The 26,649-nt window shown below is 39.6% G+C and overlaps 2 protein-coding genes across 5 annotated transcripts in view; both read left to right on the top strand.

Moving 5' to 3' along the window:
- eIF5B (eukaryotic translation initiation factor 5B) overlaps positions 1–16,314 on the top strand; it is a 31,475-nt gene extending 15,161 nt beyond the window's left edge. For all 3 annotated transcript variants that reach the window (XM_033338919.2, XM_033338920.2, XM_033338921.2), the window contains 2 exons: positions 12,683–12,844; positions 15,999–16,314. In XM_033338919.2, the coding sequence (XP_033194810.1) occupies positions 12,683–12,844; positions 15,999–16,106 (270 nt within the window). In that variant the 3' untranslated portion in view covers positions 16,107–16,314. The remainder of the gene's footprint in view (positions 1–12,682; positions 12,845–15,998) is intronic.
- On the top strand, positions 5,649–12,379 carry LOC117159249 (uncharacterized). Of its 2 annotated transcripts, XR_013059394.1 has the most exons (3): positions 5,649–8,476; positions 8,549–10,047; positions 10,184–12,379. XR_013059394.1 is itself a non-coding variant. In XM_033338932.2 (2 exons), exon 2 carries the CDS (start codon positions 8,554–8,556, stop codon positions 9,088–9,090), a length of 537 nt encoding a protein of 178 aa, XP_033194823.2. In that variant the 5' UTR covers positions 5,649–8,476; positions 8,549–8,553; the 3' UTR covers positions 9,091–12,379. The 2 variants fall into 2 exon arrangements, 1 of the variants encoding a protein (XP_033194823.2); XM_033338932.2 differs by having other exon boundaries at positions 8,549–12,379.
- Positions 16,315–26,649: the final 10,335 nt, after the last annotated feature.

Here is a 26,649-nt window from a genome sequence, read left to right on the forward strand (position 1 = left end):
TTTCACTGTCTCTCTCTTTCTGCTCGTGTTTTACGTGGAATTTTATTACACTGTTATACATGTTGGTTTATATGTTGTCAGCCGAATCAGTAATTAAGAAGTCGTTAAGACGATTGAAAAATCGACTTCTTAAAAAAGAAGGAGAGGGAGAAAAGAAAGAAATGCCTCGACGAAAATAACGAATTAATGGGCAGGAAATGAGTAGGATTGATGAAAATACGATTGGTTTCCAAAGATAAAGTCCATGAACAACGTCGGAGGTATTTCCACGGCTTCCATCGTTATCGGGCGTATACGCGCGTTGCGCAACGGCCTCGATAGGCGCTTTAACGTCGAGCGGAAATCCGGCGGATTCTTTTAGCCTGCCGTTTTCTTGCCGTTCCGCCATTCCTTTTCTTCGTCTTATCCCTTTTCCTCCTTCTTCTCTAGTCGTCCGCTGGTGTTCTTGCTCGTCGCTCGATGACCCGAACTTATGTTCGCGTTACTTTTCTTTGATAGATTTTTCCATTCTTATCCGCTTCGATAGTCGATCGTTGATCGTATTTGTAGCGCATCTTGCTTGGTCGACGCGATAATAGGATTCATACACTGATAGGAATCTCGAGGTTGTTGAAATAAGTAACAAGATAATAAGATCGAAGACTAAAAATGATCGTACGACTGATAGAATTAATGATATGATTTGTGAAAGGCTGAAAAATAATCGAATTTCTTTACAAGAACACAAGGTTAGAGTGTTATGTCATGAACGACGATGAGATGAAGAATGGAAGGATCGAACGAATGGTAGAATTAATGATATGTGTTGAAGATTATAGGGGGAAATATGATAAGTAGAATTTTGTTGATTTTCTAATTTTCATATTGTTTAATGATTAAAGGGATGTACTTTAACATAGCATAGTTAACAAAAGGAACAATTTCTTTAAAATTTAACAACATTATGCCGTGTTAGAAAGTTCATTAAAGAGATGGAAGATTTATGATGATCTTACATTGTACTTCGATTAGATTCAATGAAAAACGGCTAGTATCAGAGATAGCGATTGGAACGGAGCAGGAAATCAGTTTTGGAAAAGAAAATATCGATTATATGACAAAAGGTTGGGATAGTATGTTACGCTTATCTGGTAACTTTCTGTCTACCTGGAATCATATTTTTTCCTATGCAACTGAATAGGCCGATACGGGCGAGGGTAGATCGATCGTGTCTCGTTAAAGCACGCTCCCCTTGTCGACGATGCTTCAGTCCCTTTTACGAAGTCGTGTCACGACAGCTGGAAGCTCGAACAGCGTTAGACGAGTAGCCGGTGAGAAAGAGCCCGTCTAGGCAAAAGGTCTCTGAAGACGAAAGACTCTTTTATCATCACAGCCTCAACAACACGCTATCTTTCGTGCGTGAAGTCCTATTCAAATTTTATAAAAAGGTCTCCGCTCTGATTTTCCTTACTTTTTATCATTTAATCAAAGAGATTAAAGGAAGATTAAATATCTCGTTCTTTTATATTAAAACGGATATTTTTCCAATTAACCTTCGAACGATATCGGACGTAACAGAAAAAATTGTTCTTTCCTCCCTGAATTTTAGAATTTATCTAAATCTTGATAATATCAAATGGTCTTCGATATGCCTTTATATCTATCACACATCGTTACGTGAAAATATGGTTGAACCTCGAAGACCATTATTTTAAAAATTATGCGTATATAAAAACCATGCATATTGTACAGTTTAAATATTCAACTAATATACGCTTACGTTCTAAAATAATGGTCTCTACACCTTGGGATTCGTATTCTTAGATTTTAGTCATTAAAAGTAATCGTAAATTAAAATACAAAAAGTCACAGACTCGATATGCTCCAAAACGATGCTCAGTCAAAAATGTTATCTGTGTAAAGAAATGTTATAACATAGGATCATAATGTTAGGTATCATTTTAATGCCATAACGGCTCAGGCATAATTAGCGGAACGGCGTTACGAATTTAAATGCGACTTCCCGTCGGTTGGTAGTTCGACGTTTGATGATAGTTATATCAAGGAAACACGAAGAAGATTTTCAAACCACCACGAATTATATTCCCGTCCGGAGTGACAGGAACTAGAAACTCCGTCGTGTGTGAGTCCCCTTCCGGCGGAAGGCCGCTCGTAACGTTCTTCCTTTCCCTCCCATCTCCTCTCTCCCTCTCTCTCTCTCTCTCTCTCTCTTTTTCTTTCTCACTCCCTCTCTCTTGTTCTCTGCGCTCTCTACTCTCGATCTCCCCCTCGTTTTCCTTCTCGTCCGGTAGCAGGTACCAGAATATATTTGTAAATTTACTGATTGCGAGTAGAAAATTAACACGTCGGAGCGGATTGGCCGAGCGGGACTGCGAGGGAAGCTAATTAACGAGCACACGAACGGAATACGAAACGTGTTTCATTATCGAGCACGATAGCGAGCTGTACAAATTTTTCACTAACTTGTAGCGAGAGACGTTCGACGCAATATAGAGACACACTAGAAAAAGAAACGGAGGATTAAAAGGATTCACACCAAGAAACGTGGCACATTTCTTCGAGATGTAGTGGCTCGTCGAAGTATTTTGCATTTATAGAAACTTTCTTTTGAATATAATGCGTTAGGTCGTCGGGGAAACTTTTAAGTAGAATTAGACGTTATTTGATAGAAATTTTGCAATCAGAACGCTGTGAAGTTTTCGGACAGCCCAATATTATGGTATGTAATGCGAAACATATTGGAGTTTCATTAAACAATTATGATTATATTGATAGAACTTGGGACAAATCTGATCGCAAAAATAGATACATTTCAAACACTATTCATATAATCACGATAGTTGATTCTCATTATATCGCTAATAAAATGTCAGAATGTTTCGTATAATACATACAATATATTCATAGAAGGTTTCTACAAGCGTTCGAATACTTTTGTGAACCACTTGTACGTTCTACCAATCTATGTCTGTGAACAGTATGCAAACAGATAACAAACAGACGGTTCATGAACTATTCGCAAATACCAATAAGGGCGTGCTTATAGAACAAGAGGGATGGCATTCGAACAACATTCTAGACGCGACCGTGCGCGCAAAAGGGAAAAACGTCTCGGCTAATATTAGAGGAAAGGTCAAAATGTGGTGAAGAAGGGCATATAAGTGGAAGAGATGCCGCCCCCTCAAAAGAGGAATGAAAAGAAACGAAAAAGGAAAAAGTATAAAAAAAAAGTAGACGAAAAGAAAAGAAGGTTAGATGAGGAGGGATAGGAAAGGGTGACGAGACAGCTGAGGATGGGGGTGAAACGAACATACGTGGGACAGCGTACCTACGTTTAGAGCGTCTACCGAGTGATAAACGACCGGAAGGAAGCCAGAGGCGTTTCCACGAAAGTTAGAGACAAGCCGGAAGGCCGAAAGACGGGATGTGGTTGGTGAGTAAATGGCATCGATGCGTTAGTATGTGCGTATTCTACCTCATTCCAACCTTTCCCTCTCCCTCCCCTTTCCATACGTATTTCTCACTCTTTCGTTCTCGTTGTCGACTCCCTTCCTCCCTTCACTCTTTCTCCTTCCGTCGTGTTTCTCTAAGTAGGCAGCTGGTTAACGTTGCTATCGTAGCGAAGGAAAAAAAAGGAGAAATAGCTTGGGAAAGAGAGATGCGAGAGGAAGAGAGATAAAGAGGACGGAGGAAAGGCGAAAGAGAGGCAAAGAGAGAAGAAACTGAGAGAGAAACGCTGCTGGCCGGATGTCGAGTTTCCAATGTCGAGTAGATCATTTTACCCAGGCTCGCGATTAATTTTGTTAACGACGAATACGAACTATAATCGCATCGTCGACGAAACAGAGCGAATCTTGCGAGTTCCTCGCTCGGAACAGAATATGCATATCGTTCTACTTTCAGGTCTGGATTCCTTCTTGACGTATCGAATTTAAATGTCACTTGCCCACCACTTACGTATATTTTTCCCTATTTAGAGGAATCTTTAATTGAATGTATCTATGTACAAGAAAACGAGCAAATGTAAAAAACACGTGACACCAGAGAAACAGGGGGTGTGAACGCTTTGGGCTCGAATCGATATATCGACCAGCAAACCTGATTCTCCGGTCTTGTTGTTTAGGAAAAGTTTCTAACGTGTTGTTAATTGATTTATTCTCATGTTCTCGCAACGTGTAAGAGACATAAACTATCAGATATACTATCAAATACGAAGTGTAAAGAGTAGATACCAGCAAGGTTTTCAGAAACAGTTGTTCATTCAATGATGTTGATTGCGAACGAAGGAAGGACATCGCCGCTGGTAGTGGGGATTTCATTCATCGACGCATCCGTCCGACTCATTAAGTAGCCGATAGATCAAAGGTATATCGCACACGTGACCGATGTAAGCAACTGATTAGCCATTCATTGAGATATTGACAAAACTCGTAGCAAATGCGATAACGTTGAATGGTTACTTCTGATGCGTATTACATTCTTTAATATATATCTTGGGAGATTTTTTTATTGAAAATGGAATACATAGTACACGACTTGAAAATGTTACGTTGCATTTGAAAGTTTCAAATTTAGAAAGTTCATAGCGTTCCCAATAGTGCATATCTTCTACATTGTATTTGATAGGATTGAAGAAATCCTTTTTCAGGTATGTATCGTTATCGAGTAATTATCGTGAATTTTTACCAAATATTAAAATATTAAGTTCGAACAGATGTTACTCTTGGTTCAAAATAAGATTGATTAATTAGCGGTTTTTTATCAAGAGAACATACGATCCAAGTTTAAAAAAAAATTCTTTCGTTACTTTCTAAACGAGCCAATATTCCCTAATATTTATAGTAGTATAGGTCTCGAAAGAGAGAGCGAGGGAGAAAGAATGCCGCACAAATCTCATTTTGTGCATGCACTTAAAGCAGAGAGCCACACCAACGACGGCGGTTGGCTGTTAGCCGCTGAGGTTCGTACAAACTATAAAGCTTTCTAAATCGGTGCGGCTCACGAAAATAGACTTCCGGTTCCCGTCTCACGCGTTCACTTGCTGCGCTGTGTCTGCTCCCGAGTATGCCAACACCGATCCTCTTTTCGTCTCGTTTCGCTTTGCTTTTCCTTTACCCTCTTTCCCTTTCCCTTTTCCACCTCTCCTCGTCTTTCTTTTGTCTGTCTTCCACGGAAACCCATCTTGAACGAAGGAAACGTAAAAATTAGAATTCCTCTATAAACAACTTTCATTGACGATTCGAACATCATATTGTTTTCTATTCGAAGCTTTATCAATCGTAAGATAAATATTCAGAGTTTGATCGAGACGGAGCTAGGGATTGCAATACAGGTGGCTCCCGTATTTGCGTCCTGTCTTTTTAAGCGTTATATGAATATATAATATAGATTGCGATGTTATTCTTGCAGTTCTGTTATTAAATGTGGGATTCGGAAAATAAGCCAAAACGGCAATCGTATGATCGATGCGTTTCCTTGTTTCCTCTTAATCCTCTATCTACGATATATGGATCATTCAAAAGCCATACTGATCAAACGTATTAATTGAAACGCAATGAAAAATCACAATATTTTTCTAAATTTATTGTGAAGCTTGTGATTATATTATCTTGTTGTGAGAAATAAATTCTATTCTCTTTCAGATGAATATTAATTATGTATCTGTGAATCCTATTATGTAAAGGTGGAGTTAATTAGTTTGGTTTCTGAGAAGCTCATATACATATCTATACAGCGGAAGCTTTCCTACGTGTTATATAAAATATTTTGAAATTTCATTAATACCGTAAGGAAACACAATTGTCACGACTATATCGCTAAAATTTGAAATCCATCTGAAGCTGCGTATGGAAATTTTAGACATTTATGTATGAACGCATATGTACTTACAATAACACGTGAGCAGCCAGATTTCTACAGGTATTCGAATCCTTTCACGCGCTGCTATATAGACATCATCATACAGACACCTCATTACAATCTGTTTATACTTTTTACCAAATACCGTTTTCTCATTTATCAAAGAAAATCGCAAAGCCTAGACGAAGACAGTTAGAAACGTTGGAAAAGGGGAAAAAACTTTGCAATGATGTTTCGAGAGGACGCGCTTGTTTTATAGAGTTAATGAAGCTCGTGCAGCTTCGGCCGACGTAGGTAATCAGTTTTTTGTTCTGGGTAATCGATCATATCAATCAGATAGAGATAAGTTGTTCGGATAGAACTGGCAATTATCGGAGATGATGGCATCGAGGTTAATCGCGTGTCCGTTCCGGGACGATGTAAGTGAGGTCTGTTGCCAGGAGAGAAAGATGGTCGGTAATTACTGTTAAATCTGCGCTGTTAGCTCAACATAAATTTCCGTGGTTTCTCCTGCGGTGCGAGAGCGTGCGTGGCTCGTGTGATGTCAGTCGGACGATTCACGCTTCTGGCTACTCTGTATCGCGCGCTCACAGTTGGACTGCGATACGCGTTCTTTGAGTACATCGGCTGCCACGTTGGCCTCGTTGGTCGGTTTACTAAACTTAGACTCATTCAGAATGGCCGGCTTTCGAATCGGGTGTCCACGGGCCGGGACCGCGTCATGTCGTGCCACGGCACGTTTCTTGGCGACCGTAAACAAGGGAATCAGGCTGCGAGAACTTGACTGTGTACGCACGCCGACGAGAAAGGAACGCGGTTGAATGAAAGCAAAAATAATCCTGCCTGCCAGAGATATATGTGCTCGAGTTTGATACGCAATGTGATTACTAATTACCGACCGGGTGACACGTAAATAAATATGATGCATGATAAATACGAATTAGCCATGATTATAACGAATGCCTGTTCTGTTGTTGTTCTGACGAGATGTCATTTCGACGAATACGCTGGAGCAATCGAACGTATATAGATTCTTATGAGCGTATGATCTTCAGATGTTTCATACCTCAGAACGACAGTTCATTAAAACGCGCATACTCTATAACCATAGCTTTGAGCGGTTGTTTACATTTTAAACGTTTAGTCGAAAAATATGAAACGATGAAAGTTTGTAAATCGGCGCTATAACGTCTACCAGTTTCCATGGGTTTTACAGTAATTTCTTGGATAGGCTATTTAGCCTATCTTGGATAGGGTATTTCGTAAGAGGCTAATTAGGTCGGAAGGCAAATATTTCGAAGTTGGTCGCGAGTGCTTGTTTCCGGACGGGAAGATTAGAGTGACGCTGATCACCGGATAGATCGGACGACAAACGTTGGTATTTAATTAGTTGCTCCTTTCGGTACCAAGTATCTGATATCCGCGTATCGTCTGGCGATACACAATCGTGTGGCATAGAGATAACGCACGAGGCGAGTAAAGTGCGAATAAAAAGAGAGAAAGAAAGAAAGAGAAAGAGAGAGAGAGAATGAAAGACGACGACGTGGGATGTTAAATGAATGGGTGAAATAGTTCGCTTTTAAAATATGGCGTTGTTAACATACTAAATTAAATTCCAGTTCGGGCTAAGTAGAAAATAAATTCTTTCAAATAAAATTCTTGTTTTCCCATGGTTGGCTTCCCACGTGTTCCGAGGCTGAAACGCTCAAGAAGAAAAAAGATCCGTGGTAACCCACGCGAAGACGAGGAAGACGTCGCGAATTCTCGCCAAACGCGTTCCCATCTTCTTTCTCCCTTCTACACGAAACGAGACGCGCTGCAATTTTCCCACTCGAATTCGAAAAAACAATTGGTCAAACCTGTTTACTCCCAGTCGCATTGCTAACGGAGCGCACAGCGGTGTCGCGCGAATTAACACGCCACTTTTGCACCGCGAAAAACAAAGCATCGAAAGACACGTAGTACACTGTCGGCTATCACTGTTAAGATACTGGCTGATATTTAATATATATTGAACTTCACTGCTTTTACTTTCTACTTATTTTATTATAAATATTTCGTTCGCGTCGTACAGCCTAGTTACTTTGTTACGTGTCTCTTTTATTCGTACCCTACAGCCTAATTATTTTATCATAAACCTGCCTTATTTGCATTTTATAGTCAACCGCATAAATATTCGTCCATTTATCACAGTCGACTTTTTCAACACTTTATAATGTCCTTTAATATCGTTATAATATAATATTCAATATTTTACAGCTGTATAACAATTGTAAAAGTTTCTAGGAACGTTATCTTAGTTGGACTCATACTTAACACTAGGTTTACGGGACTCGTCAATTTAACGGATTTCAAACCTCGAAATGAAATATCCCAAAAACCATAGCATTAATTTTAACCATTGCATCATAAATTAGTCATTTCATCTAGAGAATTTATACACACAATTATTTTTTCCTAGGCTTTCTAATTTTTGAAATCTGTATGTAGTATACCTATCTCTACGAAACCCGTTAAATTGACGGGCTAGCTGATTTCATAAACAAACCGTTTTTCAAAGACAGTGTGCAGAAGTTTCAGTTATTGTAGACATTTCCCATCATTGTCTCCACTTATTGTAAGTATTTACAATAGGATAATTGAATTTGGGCACGGTATTTTCTTTTTTTGACCAATCCCCCTTTTCTAGCAATCATGAGTAAATGCAAGAGATATAATAAGATATTGAACAAAATTGTCAACATCGATGAAGATTGTTCTGAGGATACCTCCGACGAAGATCAATATGAATTAGGCCAAAGCGAAGCTGACAGTGAAAGTTCTGAATACACTGAAAGTGGAGAGATAGAAGGATCTTCGGATAATGAAGAGGGAAACTTTTTGAAAGTGTGTCGTAACAAGAAAAGGATGCGTATTTTTTCTAGTTCTGACTCCGAGGATGAAAGGACGAGCATTCCAAGCACATTCCAAAATGTAATGGGTGAAATTGAAATTGCAATTGACGGGACACAGTGGATAAAACTGAAAGCAGGCGGATCTAGGGGTAGGACGCCCGTTCGTATGATATTCAAGGATATCACAGGGCCTACTGGCTATGCTAAGAGAAATATTATGCCGGGTTGTGTAACTAGTGCTTTCGAATTGATAATTGACAGACACATAATGGAACATATAAAAGATTGCACTGAAACCGAGGCGCATCGAGTTTTAAAAAAAGACGGACAATCATAGTTGCTGAGTTGCGCAGTTTTCTAGGAATTCTATATGCCCGGGCGCATATGAAGGGAGATCATTGAAAGCCTCCAAAAGATTATAAACAGATAAATTTGCGCTGATATCCGAAATATGGAACAGATTTATAAGTAATAGCCAGGCTTGTTACAAGCCATATAAAAATATCTCAATAGATGAACAATTATTTCCAACGAAAGCACGATGCATAATAAGCCTCATAAATTTGGCATCAAGTTTTGGTTTGCAGTTGACGTCCAAACAAAATATATTTTGAATGGTATCCCTTATATGGGGAAAGATGAAACTCGATGCTCAAGGGAAAAAAGGACAAGATGACTTTGTTTTCCTCAAATTTATATGTATATAGAGGCTATGAGTCATGGTAATAGGATGGTCGAGATGATGGTGACAGCGAATTCAGGTTCGATAACGAATCCACGATCCACGGGAGGACAAGCATCAACGTACTACTCGATTCGGATAATTCAATTGGCAATTCATCCAACGACTTTAACACTCTAACTCTAACTCTCTTAATCCAAAAGAGGCTGCCCTTATATACTCCTGTCCCCGCTTCTCGGGTTAATCTTTGTTTTTAAGGAGAGCCATATAATCGTTTCATACCTCTGTCAGGTACATGTCCCTCCCGTGACCGTGGCTACGTCCGGTGACCTGCCATGTCACTTCGAGCCCAAACCCATCGTCATAAAGTCAGATTGGAACATTAAGACTGTTTCTTATTTTTATTACTTAAGGGCGGCTATAGTAAAAGTCTGGACTAGTGTATTGGGGTTTTTCCCAACATTCCGGACGGGAAATCCCGCTGTCTTTCCATCTCCGACATATATAAATCAGAAAACTGCACGCTTACCGTGTATAAAAGTAAACCTAACGCAAAAGTCCTCCTTCTAAGCACCAAAAATACAGATATACAAGTAGAAGACAATTATAAAGGTGATCCAGAAACCATTGCTTTCTATAATAAAACAAAGTTTGGTGTGGACGTCGTTGACCAGATGGCACCCAAATATAGTGTGAAAGCAAGGAGTTTCCGATGGTCCCTTCAAGTTTTTTTTTTTCAATATTTTAGATTTGGCAGCGATAAACGCGTGGATATTACGCAAAGAGTGCACCGGATCGAAAATATCCAGAAAGGAGTTCATATTTTGTCGAAGAACAGACGCTTCATTTCTGGGTCTTTCAACGTCAGAAGTGCGAAAAAGTTGCCAAGTGGGCTACTGCAAAAAAAGATAGAAGAAATAATTGTTGCATATATTGCAGAAAGATCGTATGCGGAAAATGCACAAACAAAATTCAGTATACTTGTAAAAAGTGTGCTCAATAAATATGATTACCCTATAGCGTTAATATTATTGTTATCATTTCCGAGATAATAAAAAAAAAAGACTTTTTACTTATTAATAATTTATTTAAACGTGAAGCTTAATATTGTTCAATTCAGACTTAATTTGAATAAATCGATTTTCTAAAGAAAATGCGTATTTTCGTTTACCCGTCAATTTGACGGTTCCTTGTAGAGATAGGTGTATAAGAAACGCTCGTAAACCTAGAAATTATTATTAAAGTTTTTCAACAATTGTAACGAGTAGGCGATCTAATACTTATGCTCGGCCGTGAAACTACGTGGAACGTAAAAACCATAAAAACATATATAAATAGTATTATTAACCATAAAACATGGACATTTATACTTTATATACAAAGCCCTTAATATACGACAAGGCGTTAGATGAAAGAATAAAAAAAAGGCGGACAAAGAAAGAAAAGCGACAGAAGAAGCGAAGCTTAGAAGGCGAGCGTATCGAACAAGGATGCGTACTTTCTGGGAATACACGCTTGCAATTACGTATATATGGTAATGCGTGCGATAGGACGCGAAGAGTGTCGAAAATTGGACGATCGCGCAACACCATAAAAATAACCAGGAATGGAGAAACGGGAAGAATATGGGAGACAACAAGAAAAGAGCACACCAAGGCGACAAAGAACGAGCCTCGTGATTCGATTCGAGCCGACTACGAGCGTGTATGTGGGCATATTGCTCTTTCGGCGTGGGTTTCGAAATACGAGACCGAGTATATTCCACCGGTCATTGTCCATCGATTGATACCGTGCTTCTACTTCCTTCGATCTCGCTTCGATCTCGGCCCTTTCCTCTTCAATCATCTTTTTTTTAATTCCTGCTTTGATTCCTCGAATTTCCCATAAGCTCTTCCCTCTGGTTCTTACTGGTGTAACAGGAAATAACATTATCTTGCTATAGACGATTCACAATGAGCCCCTTTTCTCACATCATCTTTCTAAATTTCTAAAGTAAGTTCTTAGATCTTTTGTAAGCTTTCCCTTTTGGTTCTTATTATTGAAATAACAAGAAATAACTTTATCTTTCTATAGATGTTCCATAATAAAATTGAAACGATAAGAGTAAACATTCTTCCAATAGGTGTACCAATGTTATTATACATATAGTCTCATCGTGAAAGGTTTGAATAGATTGGCGAGTTCTCGAAGAAGGCAACGGTTAATTAAGCGTAATTATAGGCAATTCTTTGAAAAGGATAAGCGGCAATCTGCGCGTGTCCCCAAGCGAAGTTGCGTCCGGGTTTATCGCCCACTTGGCGCTCTTGCAGCTGCAGGTGTGTTACGGCAATAACGCAATTCTGAACGACGTGCTCGAGCTTTCTTGCCACTATACGCCATTCTATAGGGTGCTCTTAAATCCCAATACACTACAAGTTCCCATTGAAATTCGTTATTCTTTTCCATGAACCTTCCTCGACTGTTTCTTCAACGATTTAGGCGCACTTCTCGTTTACGATTATTTTTTCCCACGCATAATTCTGTGGCCACAAATGGGACAAAATTCTGTGAAAAATTCGAAGATCACCGCGTGTACGACGGCCCACAGGATCCAGCAACCTACGTCCGAGTCGGCCCTGACGACGCGCAATGCTCAGGTACTCGGTTTTCTCTCGACTTCCGGTCGCAGAAAGGAATGCATAGGCGGAGCTATACCCACGCAAAGAGACACACGCCGATCGAGGATGGAAAAAAGACACGGCGACAGAAGCTGCGAAACAGCCTGCGTATGGAGCTGTGTCTATGCGAAAAATTCCCCGTGTTTTTCGAAATCTTTATGAAATGTTCCTAACCTGTGTCGTGCTTGGAAGGCATCTCGACGGTTATTTACATAGAACGTTCGAAATTAGAGAATGGATAACGCACAGCACTCGCGAGGGAATATCTGGTGGCTACGGAAAGTATTTTGCAGGTTATTTTATTTATCATAGCATTAACACGCTAATTAATTAGCTGAAAATATCATTAAATTTCATTATCATATCATTTATTATCGTATCATTCATTAGTATTTTCATAGGACTATGAAAATGAGATGTAGTACCTGATAAAAAATAGTTAGAAATTTCGTTAGATAATAAGGACGTATGTGAATAATTTTTATAGGCATTATAGATCATATTTATAGAATAATTGTAAGATAACTAGTAAAAATATGACCGATAGATTTAAAATATTTATGCTATAATGCTTATGTTTGACTTTGCAGTTCGTCGAATTGGGTATGGTTACGAGCATAGAATACAACCATAAGCCCGTGGAATCTGCGAGGAAAGGTCAGGAAGTCTGCGTGAAAATCGAGCCAATACCTGGCGAGGCGCCGAAAATGTTCGGCCGTCATTTCGACGAGAAAGACTTCGTTGTGAGCAAGGTAGGCCTTTGATCTTATAATTCATCCACGGGAGTGAGTTCAGTAACATTGGATGGACGATTTACGGGATATTATCGTGAACATTACAGACAATTGCTTAATTCAGGAAACATTATTCCGTATCCACCATCGATGTTTATGATCTCGGTTTCGTTGATCTTACGTACCATCCATTCTGGAACGTATAATAAGAGGGTACATACTTTAAAAAAATGCCGGCACAATTTCGTTATCAATGATCGTTATCACGAAGAAGAAGAACGTAATTCTGCGGTTCGAATTTTCTCTTTGAAAGCGAATAGCTCGCTTAGCGAGTTTGATAGCCTCTGAAATAATGAAGCGCCGTACGTTTAAACCGTGCAAAATGCGGTGCAAGCACACGAGGTTTATGTGCGGGATTACGAGGAAAGGAGGAACGATTACAAGGCGAACGTTTCAGAGTTTCGTGAAGCAGCTGCTTCGAAAGAATTTGATCGACAGGTGGTCTTGGCCGTTGATGAAATTCCGCTAGAGAACCGAGTATATACGTTTCGCTTTTTCCCTCGTGCACCGAGCCGATTCGCATAGCTTTGCAATTTCATCGAAATCAGAAGCGAGCGAGACGGAAACGATCCTTATTAGTATGCAAGACTTTGGTCGAAAAAGGAAGATGCACATCCGGTAGCGATCAGGCGTCCACCATCGACTTCCGGCCTTCGCAGAACTTCCACTCTTCCTCCTTCCCCTCACCTCGCCTCTTTCTTTTCCGTCTTCCGCTTTGGATATCAACTGTGAATCAATCGGCCCTATACTTTAATGGAAGCGAATATCGTGTGCTCGACACACGTGTTTAGCTCCCATAAATTTCACTTAATTGATTACATGAGTCAGAAGCTATACCGATCAACTCCATAAATTGAAATGTAAGGGAAAGTAATAATTATAAGCAGTTTGTACTGTTCCTCTGTGATGAATAAATTCATGAAAATAAGTTCTTTCTTTTCCTTGAAATGTTTGATATTAATTGTGTATATGAACTTAAATGAAATTGAGAGCTTCGTATAAAATGGAATTGATCGTTTTGGCTTCCGAGACGTGGATCATACGTGAATCTTTGTGCATTCATGGGAAATTTAATGGTTCAAAGATACATAGAATGCACATAATATACTAATTATAAAATATTCAAAATATATAATTCGCACGAAATTCGTCTTGTTTTTATATTCATCATAATATATGTATGCATAAAAATAAGATGAATTTATGTTACAGTACAATAGATATATTTCCGTAACTTTTCAATAAGTACATAAACTTCCGCGGTTTAGTGGCTTTCATATTATTCTTTTATCTAAATCTAGAAATTTGCTTTATCATAGAAGCATAGCACGAATTCCGTGTTCAATAGCGTCAACTCAGTTTCCTCTAGCTTTATCCACGCTTTCCGGTTGTGCACGCGTACTCAACACCATGTGAACACTTATATGTGCACAGCCCGTCTGGCTTGGGTATCTTTGTGTGCTGCCAAGGCGAGCGGAAGTCGTCGTTACCGTTTGCTTCGTAGAATCGATTCCCCGGAATCACCTTGTTCCCACGATGATTTGTCAAGCGACGATTTTGCTCGTTCCTTGGCAACAACAGAATTTTCGCCTTCCCCTCCTTCGTTTCATCTCTTTGACCTCTTAAATTCTACACCATAATTTCTGCTCAACCATAAGTTCAAAAATACACCGTACCGAATCGTGCAGAGTAAAATCATCGAGACTACTCAATAATCAAAAGTCGATAAAATCGACCTGTGATTAAATTGATAGGAGAAGTGAGAATAGGCGAGGCTCTTCGTTCGATACGAACGAAACACGAATCAAAGTTAGTATGGACGGCGTTAGGTTGCAACGTGTCCTTGTGGGTATATGTCAAGATATCGAAAATCCGTGGCTGGAAAAATCATCTGGATGTATAGGAAAAAGGTTTCACGAGGAGAGGACCCTTCTGCTGTTCGTGCAACGTTGCTCGGTTAGTGACAAAGGGCCGTGAGAGGACAAGGGAACGAAGCAACGGAGACGAGGCTATGAAACGGAAACGGTACGGAGAAAGAGAGGCAAAGAATTGTACGGTGGGAGATCTGTGCGTGGTGTGTGCGTGTACGCGCGTACGAGAGAGAACTAAAAAGCGAGAGAACGAGAGAGAGGGAGCGTGTGCGAGAGCGAGGGGAAGGGAAAAGGGAAAGAAAGGTAAGGGAATGAAAGGGGAGGGAGGGAGTGAGAATGAGATGGTGGGGGAGAAGTAGCAGGGGCGTGGCGGGAGGCAGGCGTCCTCAATAGCCGCGTAAAACCACCATTGTGACCGATCCATGAATGAAACGGGACTTCCGGCCGGGAGTGGGGGCGGAAACAGTTGTAAAGCGTTACGTTAGTGAATGGACTGTGTGCGCGAGCATGCGCCTGTCCTCGCGAAAACCGATTCAAGGAAATTATTCCTAGACGAGGAGAAACGTTTAAAACGGTCTTTCTACTTGCAGTTTGCCCTGATGATGATTCAAGGGTTTGCATTAATAACGTGCCAGCTTTGATATTTTATTTGTATTTATCGATAGAGAAAGAAAGGTATAGGTTTCATATTCAACGATGCTAAAATTTATCGTTAGGAATATTGGTCGACTACAAGATTATATCACGTTTGAAAATGTGATTTGATTTTGATTGACCTTGCATTGTTTTTTGTTCGTTTAATCGAGTTATTGGAAAGTGGAGCTGGTTCCGATTCAGTCATTGTATGTGTGTCAGCTCAGAAACCACACTGATCGACTACGTTTTAAAGTTGGAAATTCTGACGATATTACAAATGTCTTTCTGTAAAACTCGTCTTGGAATTTGCCATTTGTATTTATATAACTATTGATTTACTGTGATTTATGATAAATAAATTCAAGTTTCTTGCTTTTCGAGAAATTGTATATTAATTACGCATTTGGACAATGTACGTTCTTACATAAACTAGTTGATCGGCTTGATTTCCAAGAAACTCGTGTATATACAAAGTGTATTCTGGGTATACTGTTCTTTTATTTTCCGTAATACGTTCTTACGACGTGATCGTCGTCGTTATTTTTAAACGAATTCAATTCAAATTTGACTTTCATTAGCAAAGTTTCTCGTCGTTTATGTTACAGATAAGCAGGCAAAGCATAGACGCCTGTAAGGAATACTTCAGGGACGATCTGGTGAAAACTGATTGGCAACTGATGGTAGAACTGAAAAAGCTCTTCCAGATACTCTAGGACATACTGGACTGGGTGGAAACATTGAAGCTCCATCGATGGTTTTATGGGTTGACAAATGTAGGAGCGAGGGCTGCGATCAACGAGCACACAGACCATCTTGGATTCGTTTCTGATCGTTGTCGATCGTTCTCCCGAATTGTAATATATACGTCGAATTTTCTGATCTTTCTGTCGTTGTACTTGATATACGCAAATAATCGACGCACGCCTTGCTTCATTCTGTGATCCTTCGAAACGTTCTTCAGGTTTCATTGCACGTGATTCCTGTTTTGAGAAATAATGATAAAAATCGCTCAAGCTAGAAGTCACGCAGAATCAACGTTTCTTTTGATTAGAAGTTTTCCGAGACGAATAGAAGATTGATGCACGGAATTACATATTCGCTTAATCGATATGTAGTGACGCGTTCTTCTTCGTGTCACGTAAACGCTGTTATCGATGTTTTCACGAACTGCGTACAGTACCACTGAACACAGCAATGGATATGAAATCAAAAGTCAAAACTTAATCATGTAGCGTCGAATATTATTTTTAATAATTTTTAATAACAATTTCGCGTCATCAAGTTCGAAACGAGGCCGCGCGGTTCGAAACGACGGTTTCTGCTCGAAAGCTTTGCAACAAAGGCAAACGATCCAAAAACTCCGCAGTACTTAATCACCGTGCTCACGCCGGGCTCAACGAGAACACGCAGAACGAAAAGAAACCATGTCGAATAGTTGAATTGTTTAATGCGTACAATTGAATATCGTTAACAAATCGTGTCTTAGAAAACCGTGTCTTACGATTAGCAAAACCGGACGTAACCTCCCGATCGCTGCTGAATCGAGCTGTTACCATAAAGCAGAACTAGATTTCGCCATAGCAGTTCGATAGCGTGTAACCGAGGAAAATAGCTCGCAAATAGTTGGAAACGAAATCTGCATAAATGTTGGAAATATTTTTTGAAATTGGAAAACGAGATTTTTTGAACGATATGGCCGAACGAAGCGGGCAAAAAAGGCAAACACAGAAAGACAAAATAACGAAACGGAATAGGACTTCTAGGATCCAGAAGATTGTAAATGTATCGAAACTAAATTATCCTGATAGGTTTTATAGAGCAGAGAGACAAGAGGGGCCTTGGAACAATTTTATTACGTCGATGATCTTTGAGAAACGAAATACAATATACCTGTGCTCGCGCTAAATTCGATCTCGGACGATAACCATGCAGCAGGAAGCGAAAACGAAAGAAATTGAAGAAAAGTCCTTAGCGTTCTCTAGTTTCCGGTCACTTAGATCTCTGAATTAGCCGTCGACGAGTTGAACGAGTTTCGTCCGATACTACCTCGCATGCGGTTGCGCGAGGCGAACAAGGCGGTGACTGTTCGAACGAAATGGGACTTCCGTCTTCTCTCTTTCTCCTCTTCCACCGACGATTCGACCGCAACGATTCCTCCCGTTTTTGCGATCAATCCTACGTCACACGCTCCGGTTTCCTTGCCCGCGACAAGCCACTCTATTCGCGCCGTGTCTTTTTTGGGCTTGTTACGAGGCTCGTCCATCTTCCCGTGGCAATTCCAAAGAAAAATCCAACGAGGGATAATCTTTTCTATCCCTCGTTCTTTTTAGTAAAATTTACCGAATGCAATGTAGAAATTTAATCGCCTCTATCTTCTTTTCTAACTCTCGCACTAACTAACATTTGGTTTATTATGGGGAAATTTAGTTAACTTAGCTTCAACTGTGGATGTTCGTGCATTTTTAGGAAATTTAAAAATGCGAAAATATACAGAATGTATACGATACGACAAAAGATATATATGGTATTTGATACAGAAAACGATAATGTTTAGATTCGACTTACTCGTTTGTGTTCGAGAAAATGTGAATTTACGTAAAGATCCGCAGTTCAGCTGCGAAAGTCGCGTTGCCGAAACATAATTGTGCAATAGGGATATAGTGCTAATATATTCTCGCGAGCTTTCACGGATGTCTTTAATATTTATAACATTGAATGTTTAAATGCGTGGAATTTCTCTATAAAGTGAATTGAAAACATTGATATACGGATAGAGGAAAACAAAATATGGTATTAATTATGACGACGAATTTTGTCACGAATGGTAAACTCGTCTGAGTGTTGGTACTCACGATCGATTCGTGGAAGCAGAAGCGTGTCTCGCATACAGTTTCCTCCGACGTGTTTCCGGTTTCGTCGTGTCGAGAACACACGTGCAAGGAAGAGAAGGAAGAGAGACAGAAAGGGGAGTAGGTGTAGATACGTGAATCGGAGGAAGATAGCGAATGAATGAGTGACTGAGAGACAGCGAGAAAGATAGCGTGTATGCGTGAGAAAGAGAAAGAAGATAGAAGAGCAAAAAAAGTAGAATGATGTTACATTAGAAGAAGAAAAAAGGAAATGATATATGAGAGCCTCACGTGTTTTGTATATGTATTCACTTTGTATAAAATAATCGAGCGAATTATCGCGATAAAAATAAAGATCACAAGTTTCACAAGAAAAGAAGGATCGATCGGACGATTTGCGCTCGAGTGTATCAGCGTAACCTTCTTCCTGTTTTTGTTTTCGGAGCGTACAGTGTCACGAGGCTCCAGAGAAGAAACTCGCCAGAGATCGACCGTCCGATGGCATTCTTTCGTGCTTTCCAGCCATGCGTTACGATCCGCGGCTTTAGACGCTCGCTCGGCTCTCGCGAAAACGAGAGGGGATTACTTATCTGACGATAAGAATGCAGAAAAATTTTCAATAATGTATACAACGTGTCGCAGTAATCTTGGTATAATCGACAGAGAGGTGATTTTATATGAAAGGATAAATCGAGCATGTAGAACAATTTTTTTTCATACAACGTTTCCGGAAAATCGTGTTTCACAGTCCGACAAAGATATGCGAACTTGACTAATTCATGACAACAGAGTGAACAATCTGCAGCATGTCATCCTATGTGTGAAAATAATTCTACGTTATTCTTCTTGTCTTTACACGTAGAATAACTTCCTTGTTGTTATCTCTCCTGTTCAATTAGGAGTTTGCCTCGCGTATATTCGTACTTGATAAAAAGTTCGATCTTCTCGAAAATACGCTAACAGCGTAACGCTGAGGTTTCGTTGCTAATTTTCGAAGACCGAGAAGCGTGAGCGATCAAATACCGGAAGGCAAGCGAAGTACGACCGCCGAATCAGGAATACTTAAAATTCTCCAGGGAGATACCATGACTCATTAACTTTTTAATGGTAGGTATAACTGTTCCGCTTCCTTCTCGCCGGTAGATCGGTAAATTTGAAACATAATTAGCGAAGGAACTCGAAACGAGGATATCGTTTTGTGCACGGTGCACACAGGAAATGCATCCGTGGCGAACGCCAGGGCGCAATGCACTCACGTTCCTTTTCTTCCGTTCCAGCCCGTCCGTATCATCGATTCCCGACGCCGCATCGCGCCGAACCGCTTCTCTTTCTCTCGTTTGCATTGGCTCTCTGTCTGTCTCCTCTTCTCAAACCCACCGGAGACCCTTTTTTCATCGAATCTACGTGTCTTCGAGGCTCTGCCAACTGGAACTTATGTAAGTCGTTTAATCGGTTTACCGATGCGGTCGCCTCAACACGCATTTACTATACGCGAGTGTACGCGTAAGCGTAAGTGTGCGCGCTCATTTCCTCCATTCCCCTGTCTCCCAAGCTCCAACAGCCTCGTACTCGCCCCTACCCACCTTGTCGCCCCCTCGCCGATACCACTGCGCTCCCGAGTCATCGATATTGCCTGTTACAGTTGTCGAAGGAACAGGATAGGAACGAGCTTCTGGTACGAACAAATTGTCGGAGCAGAATTGACCTCTTTTGTTGACGTGATGAAGAGTGTGGATCGTTGTGTGGATTATTTTGGTTAGATTGTCAAAATCTGAATTTTATTTTGTAGAAGGAATTACGCTTAGAACTCGTAGCATCACGTAGAAATACTTAAGTATCTGCCTTTGATACGCACAAATTTCTCGTTTTCAAAGAAAATATGTTTTATCGAAAAGTGGTACAATCCCTGATAGTATTATACAGTGACTCACGAAAGTATTTGAACATTCGTTGCAGAATATTTGTATGAATATATCGTGTGTGCCATACGAAAACTTTTTGAAATTTCACCAATGCCGTAACGAGACGCAAGTATCGTGATTACGTAGGTAAAATTTGAAATTGATTAAAACATGTATGTGGAAGCTGCGGATCATTTATTATAAACATCTACACATTTAGCAAGAAATTAGCATACAATGTGGACAATGTTCTTCGTGAATAATCATCTGTTCAAATATTTTGGTGATCTCTGCGAAATATACGATTGTAACAGATATCTTGTAATTTTTATGTTTTTCAATTTCGTTTTAAATTTCACCGATATAAACATGATAGCCGCGTTTCGTTACAATGCTAATGAAATTTTAGAACGTTTCTTATAGCGCGTATCATATGCTCACAAAGTGTTTCTATACGGTAAAGATGGATGACTATTACGAGCATAATCTTCTATTGCAGTTCTACAGTTTAGTGTCGAAGTATGAAATCGATCCAAAGTTTTTCGTCGCTCTAAACGAAGCTTCTAACACGACTGTAGAGATATCAGATAGATCGAATTCAAGTTGCTTGAACTCAGGTAACTTGGCTAATCTGATAGAAATTTGATGAACAACTTTCCCTTAGATACTGTCGCGATAAACGAAGAACGTCTAAGTAAATATAGTGATATAACGATTATAGTAATATAGCGATCAGAATCAGTCGGTTCGAGTCTTTTCCTACGCAAGACAGAAAATATGTCGTGTCCTTGCTGGGAGCAACTGAGAAATACCACCAAGTCGGCACGCCAAGCGGCGCTCAATGAACACACGTCATTTCGAGTCATTCATGCATCTGCAGGTTGTCCTCGCACGTCTATACGCAACACACGTGGTTGCGTGTGCATTAGCGATGGGAATGATGACCTCGCAACCGATGTATCGATGCTTTTGTGGAAAGTATTTGTTCGTGTGGCGTTCGAACTATAGGCGAGGATAACTTCCGAAAAGTAGAGTTCAATCAACGAATGTCCTGAATCGTTTATCGGCTACTACTGCATTACTACTTCTTTATCGATAACCATTGTAACGGACGTATTACGTATCGTCTGTGGGAAGTATTATGTAATTTGTTTTCCTCGGACTTGTCATTCGCGTATTTATGAACGATAATGACAAACGTAATTCCTGCCGTGTAACAAGCTGTTTGCTTATCCGATTTCTTAGCGACAATTTGCTAGATTTTTCTGATTCACAAATATTTATTTGAAAGAAGCAAAGAGATATTCTTGGATAAAAAATGTGAATCGATAGAGTCGTGCCTCTTTCAGTAGTTTTTAGCGGTTTCAATGTTACTTTCGGTATCTCGATCGAACGTTTATCTTTCCGTGTTAAAAAAAAAATCGCCATAACGAAAACATTTACAATTTTATCGACCTCTTGGCGAAAATAATCGGCATCTTTTAAAGATAGTAAAATTGAATGCCATTCAAGAAATGTCACAAGTTACGTAGCTGTGTACATAATAATGGAGCGCGTGCACCATTCACCAGCGGCTGGCATGCACGCGTATATTCGTCCGTGGTTTAGGTCACGAAAGATCGCGTAGATAGTTACATGTACTCGGAAAAACGGCGTATCGTTATCATTTGTCCTGCCTCCCCCCTTCGGCCGTGTCTTTGGCTCCGGGTTCTTTCCGCTTCGTTCCTCTTTACTTCGTTTCTGTTTCTCGTTCACGTGACTTCGTTTTGACTTAAATCTATTGCAGGCCTAAGCAAATTTCTCGGTTCATTCGTATCGATGCTCCGAATGTACACAATATTTCTTAAGCGATACATCTCGATTCAATTTGAACATTATAAGGGAAAAAAGGTGATAAGTGTATTTCTGTTAAATCTTTTACTTAATATCGCTTTATGATTAAATGAGAGAATTTTAATATGACGGAACAACCTGTCAGGTTCGAAAATGCTGATGAGTCGACAAACTTTTATAAAAGTTAAAGATATAATTATCGAAGATAAGCAATATTTTAATACTATTTTTCAAATTTCGGAATGGACGAAAAAAAAATACACATTCACTTTGAAAATCAAATAAAAAGACAATTTTGATAATATTCTCATTATCGATTAACAACTTATCGACTTTTAAAACTGCTCCCCTGTAAAAGGATAGAATACGACTTACCGTGTTCTTCGATTGTCTAAAATTATTACATTTGAAATATCCAAGAAAAGAAGAAAAACATTCGGTCAATCTGACCGATTAATCTGAAAGAATTGTTCGTATGCATCGATTAAGTTTCTTTTTTTTATCAAATGTTTTCGCGATTTCGCATGACGAACGAAGAAATCCGGCGGGACTACCGAGTCGCTTGCCATGACCGTTCGATAAAATTTGCAACGATATATCGTGGCGCTTTCAATAGCGGCATTCTTTCGTAGGAACAACTCGATCAAGGTCAGCTAGAAGCGAGCCGAGAAGAGAAGGAAAGACAGAAATGTGTCTCAGTATGTCGTAGGTTACAAATCATCCAGGCGGGAGCTGTAAACAGGCGTAAGGTTAAACGGGCGTACACACTTAAGTGCATTAATGAACGCGTTTAAGATACGCGGCGTGCCGTCGTTTAAATATAGGCTAAACCAGTGTTTCTCAGCCTACTCGTTAAAATATAGACCATTTGAAGACCCAAGACTTTTGCGTCACGGTTATATCTCGCTGATGCTTGCCGTGTAAACGATATCGTGAGAACTAAACTCGCGATCCTCCACGCGACAAGCTTGGAAGTAGCTCGCCGAGCGATTACTTTGATATCTTTTCTCTTCTTCTACTCAAATGCAGTAGAATTACGCTTTTGTCTTGATGTTTCTTCGAATTGCGGCTAAACAAGGCGAACTGCGACGCTCGCAGTAAGAAGCGGCAGCGCCAATATTTAAATCGTAGTTATTGGAAGAGAAAAGAACAATAGTCTAGCTTTCGTATTCAAAAGTGAAAAGGTTTATTGCTAGAAATATTAGTAGGCCGTGAATTTATATGTAGAGCGTTTGAAAAAGTTCGTAAAGGAAGGTATGAAAAATACAGAAACAAAAACATTAGGCATTCATTGGATTCAGATATGTTGGAGTTCATATTAATTTTGAGAAGTCACTTTGGCCAGTTTCGTAAATTGAAAGGTGCAGAAAAGTGACGGTGTTACGAATACTGTTTTTTAAGATTTACCTTTACTAATATATACGTCGTATTACGATGAATAGACTTATGGAAGTAAAGCATTTGTTTCTTGAGAATTCGGTATTGATCGTGTATCTATGTTTATTCTATGGAATTAAGAATTTAATAAAAAGTAGAGTCGATCAGTTTGGCCTCTAAGAAGCCAAGAAGAAGAAGAAGAAGATAAATATAAAAATTCATAGTTTCGCAGAGGAAGAAATCTCCGGACAAAATTTTCTCGTTCGGATTTACATACTGGCAAGGGAACAATTAGCAAAGGGAACGGAACAGCTGAACAGTCAAGAAACGAGAGAACGATAATGTGGAGTAGCAAGGAGGAAGCAAAGCAATAAAGTTGCGAAAACGAGGGTAACTTTCGCCGTCGTTGTTTTCGAGCGTGCTACTCGCTTCACAACGTGCGAGTGCCTTACTTAATTAGACAATTAACCCTTGCAACCATTGAAACCGATGGCGCAGAGAATGGTCAGCTAAGCGAAAACGACACTGTTCTCTTAATTTGTCCTCGGTTCTGAATCAGGTTGAAAGAGGAAACTGGTAGTTCTCTTTTAACGTGAAACTAGTCGAATTTTCTAAAAAATTTCCGCAATATGTTAACGATATTACACGAAAAAAGAGATTCTATATTTTCGATCTGCACTTTTACAAAAGAACGCAATGAGTTAAATTTCCTATCTCTTACAAAGAAGCATTTTTAAGATTCAATATTTATACTGTCGATCGATTCTATGTAACCAAAATTGTTTCTTCTTTGGTTTTGTAATTAAACACGCATACCTCTTGGTACTTCTGAAAATTTCGTTCATCTCAGTAACTGTACCATTGTCTTCCACAAAACTTCGTCAACCTGACCGCTATTTTTAAATCACATCTTTCAACCTAAGAGATGTGATGTTGTTTTTGTTTTCAATTGTGGCATATTAAAATGCTTCCGCTCGATCATAAAGCAACATTAAAATCAGAAAATCATGTTTTCTCTCCTATCATTTCCAAGTGTTATTCGCACTTGTCAAAGATTCAGAAGCTTTTCAACAAGATAGTGCACGGGGTGGCGAGAATTATGAGACGAACGTGTCTCCATTTGCCAGTTGAGAGTACGTCAGGACGTGTTATTACGACGCTAGGAAAGGTGATCATTGAACGCAAGAGGGAAAAGGGGGGCTCGTCGGTCGGAACGTGAAGAAGGGAGAGGTAGGACGAAGCGTTTCCACACCGGATATCCTCCAGAGGGAAGTGGTGCACGCGATTCATATCGCCACGCCCGCCATGCAAAATGTGTATTTATATTATTATTACTATTACTACTACATATATATATATATATTATAATTATTATTACGCTATTATAAATTCGTCATTTGTGTTGTATCTATAACAGCTATGAAAAGAAGTAAGAAGCGCGGAAGGTCTCGCGAATAAGAGGACTGTTCTTTTTACGTCTCATTAACTACGATTTCTTTGTACCTCATTATATTATGTTTGCTTCGTTTAAATTAATTACATCTCGTTGTCAGCGTCGAGACAGCGTCAAACACAAAGATTTTCATTTTAATTCCATTTTTATGACACTGATAATTCTTTTGATGTACTGATTTCGCGCACCTTGAAAACTACTATAATACAGGGATGTTTCATATTTTGACATTCCAATTATGTTAAATGCTTTTGAAAATTAAGGCCTTGAACTCGTCCTCGATCAACGTTGTTTGTAACGATAAGTTCACGAGTGTAGCTGCCGCTAATGAATCAGGTGAGTTCTCGAGTAACGATATGAACGAACGTTTCATGAAAACCTTGGGTGTCTCCTTTGCATGTATGCGAGTAAAACATGATTTGCAGCAACGCTAGTGCCACATTATTAGACGAGTCTGACTAGTCGCGTTTCTAGATCACTTTTCGTTGTTCCCTTCAGTGTCGTCAGCTTGTTTTTCCTCGACTCTAAGGATTTATTCGTCTCGATACTACGTTCCGTTCGATTCCCGATCGTAAACTTCGAGACCTTTGAAAAATGCGATTTGTAAATCAATCACACGTTTAATACGCCCGCTTCGCGCATTCGAGATTAGAACAGTGGCATTTTTGCATGGAAACCGGTTCACCGTATTTACTGCCGAGTACTAAGAGTCGTCACCGTCGATGCGTTTCGTAAAACCACTCCAATCTTTACATACATATAAATGAAACGAGTAGATCGCTTTTCAGCAACGACTAGACTATATTTTTACGTTTCTTGTGTTTGGATTCTATAGGAGGATTACAAGGAAAGAACATGATAAATCAGACTTTTAGAACTAAACGTGCGTTCTCTTATTTCCTTGAAAATTTAAAGAATATTTCTTGGTTTACTAATTACGTACATCTTTGGCTTTCACAAAACATCAGCTATCATCATAATTTATCAGCTATTTTTGAAAGACTTACATGTCTGGACCTGAGAAGTTATTTCATTTTTGATTATGTCATATTTAACATTCTCCTGTTTGATCATAAAGTGAGAAAATCAGAAAATCAACAAAAATGTCTTCATCGTGTTTCTCTCCTTTATGTTCATATGTAAGTGCACCGATCAAATCAGGATATTTCAGATTAATCAATCTATTCACGGAATCATTGACGGAAGCGCTAACCTTCTGATTTTTGAACATATTTTTATGAGACAAATAAGAGTGGAATATTTGACGAATAGCGTGATAAAATCTCGTCGACAAGAACAAATTCACGATCTGTACATAAGCTGTTATATGAAATCAGGATATTTCGTATTTCGTCGTCTAATTAAATATTATACTTCAATCATTGATATGTAGAAACGCCAGTGAGAATATGATACAAATACGACTGGAAGGTTTGTCGAATACCGTGGCGAAGTCTCGAGGACAAAAGCGTCGATTTGGAACGTATATACAGTGGATAAGGTTGGAAAGGCGTCCGCGGGAGAGGAAAGAGCGCGACGTGATGCAACCCGGTGTATTTATGGTAATTTTATTTGCAGGAGTCTGGTCGATTTATCTTGACAATATTCCGCTCGTGATTCGAAACTTGCGTGTCCGATTAATACTCGAACTGCTGCGCTGCCTGGTGTCCCGGCTGGGCGAAACGGAGATAGCCAAGCTGGAAGCGACAAGGACAGCCTGGTTTATGCTCACTGTCTGCCTTACAACAGGGAGTGGGAGGAGGAACACGCACACACGGCCGCATAAATAACGTGGCACAGCCACAGAGTTACGGTGCGACTTACGTGTAAACGAATAGAGTGA

The sequence above is a fragment of the Bombus vancouverensis genome, chromosome 10 (assembly GCF_051014615.1).
Source record: "Bombus vancouverensis nearcticus chromosome 10, iyBomVanc1_principal, whole genome shotgun sequence".
NCBI lineage: Eukaryota > Metazoa > Arthropoda > Insecta > Hymenoptera > Apidae > Bombus > Bombus vancouverensis.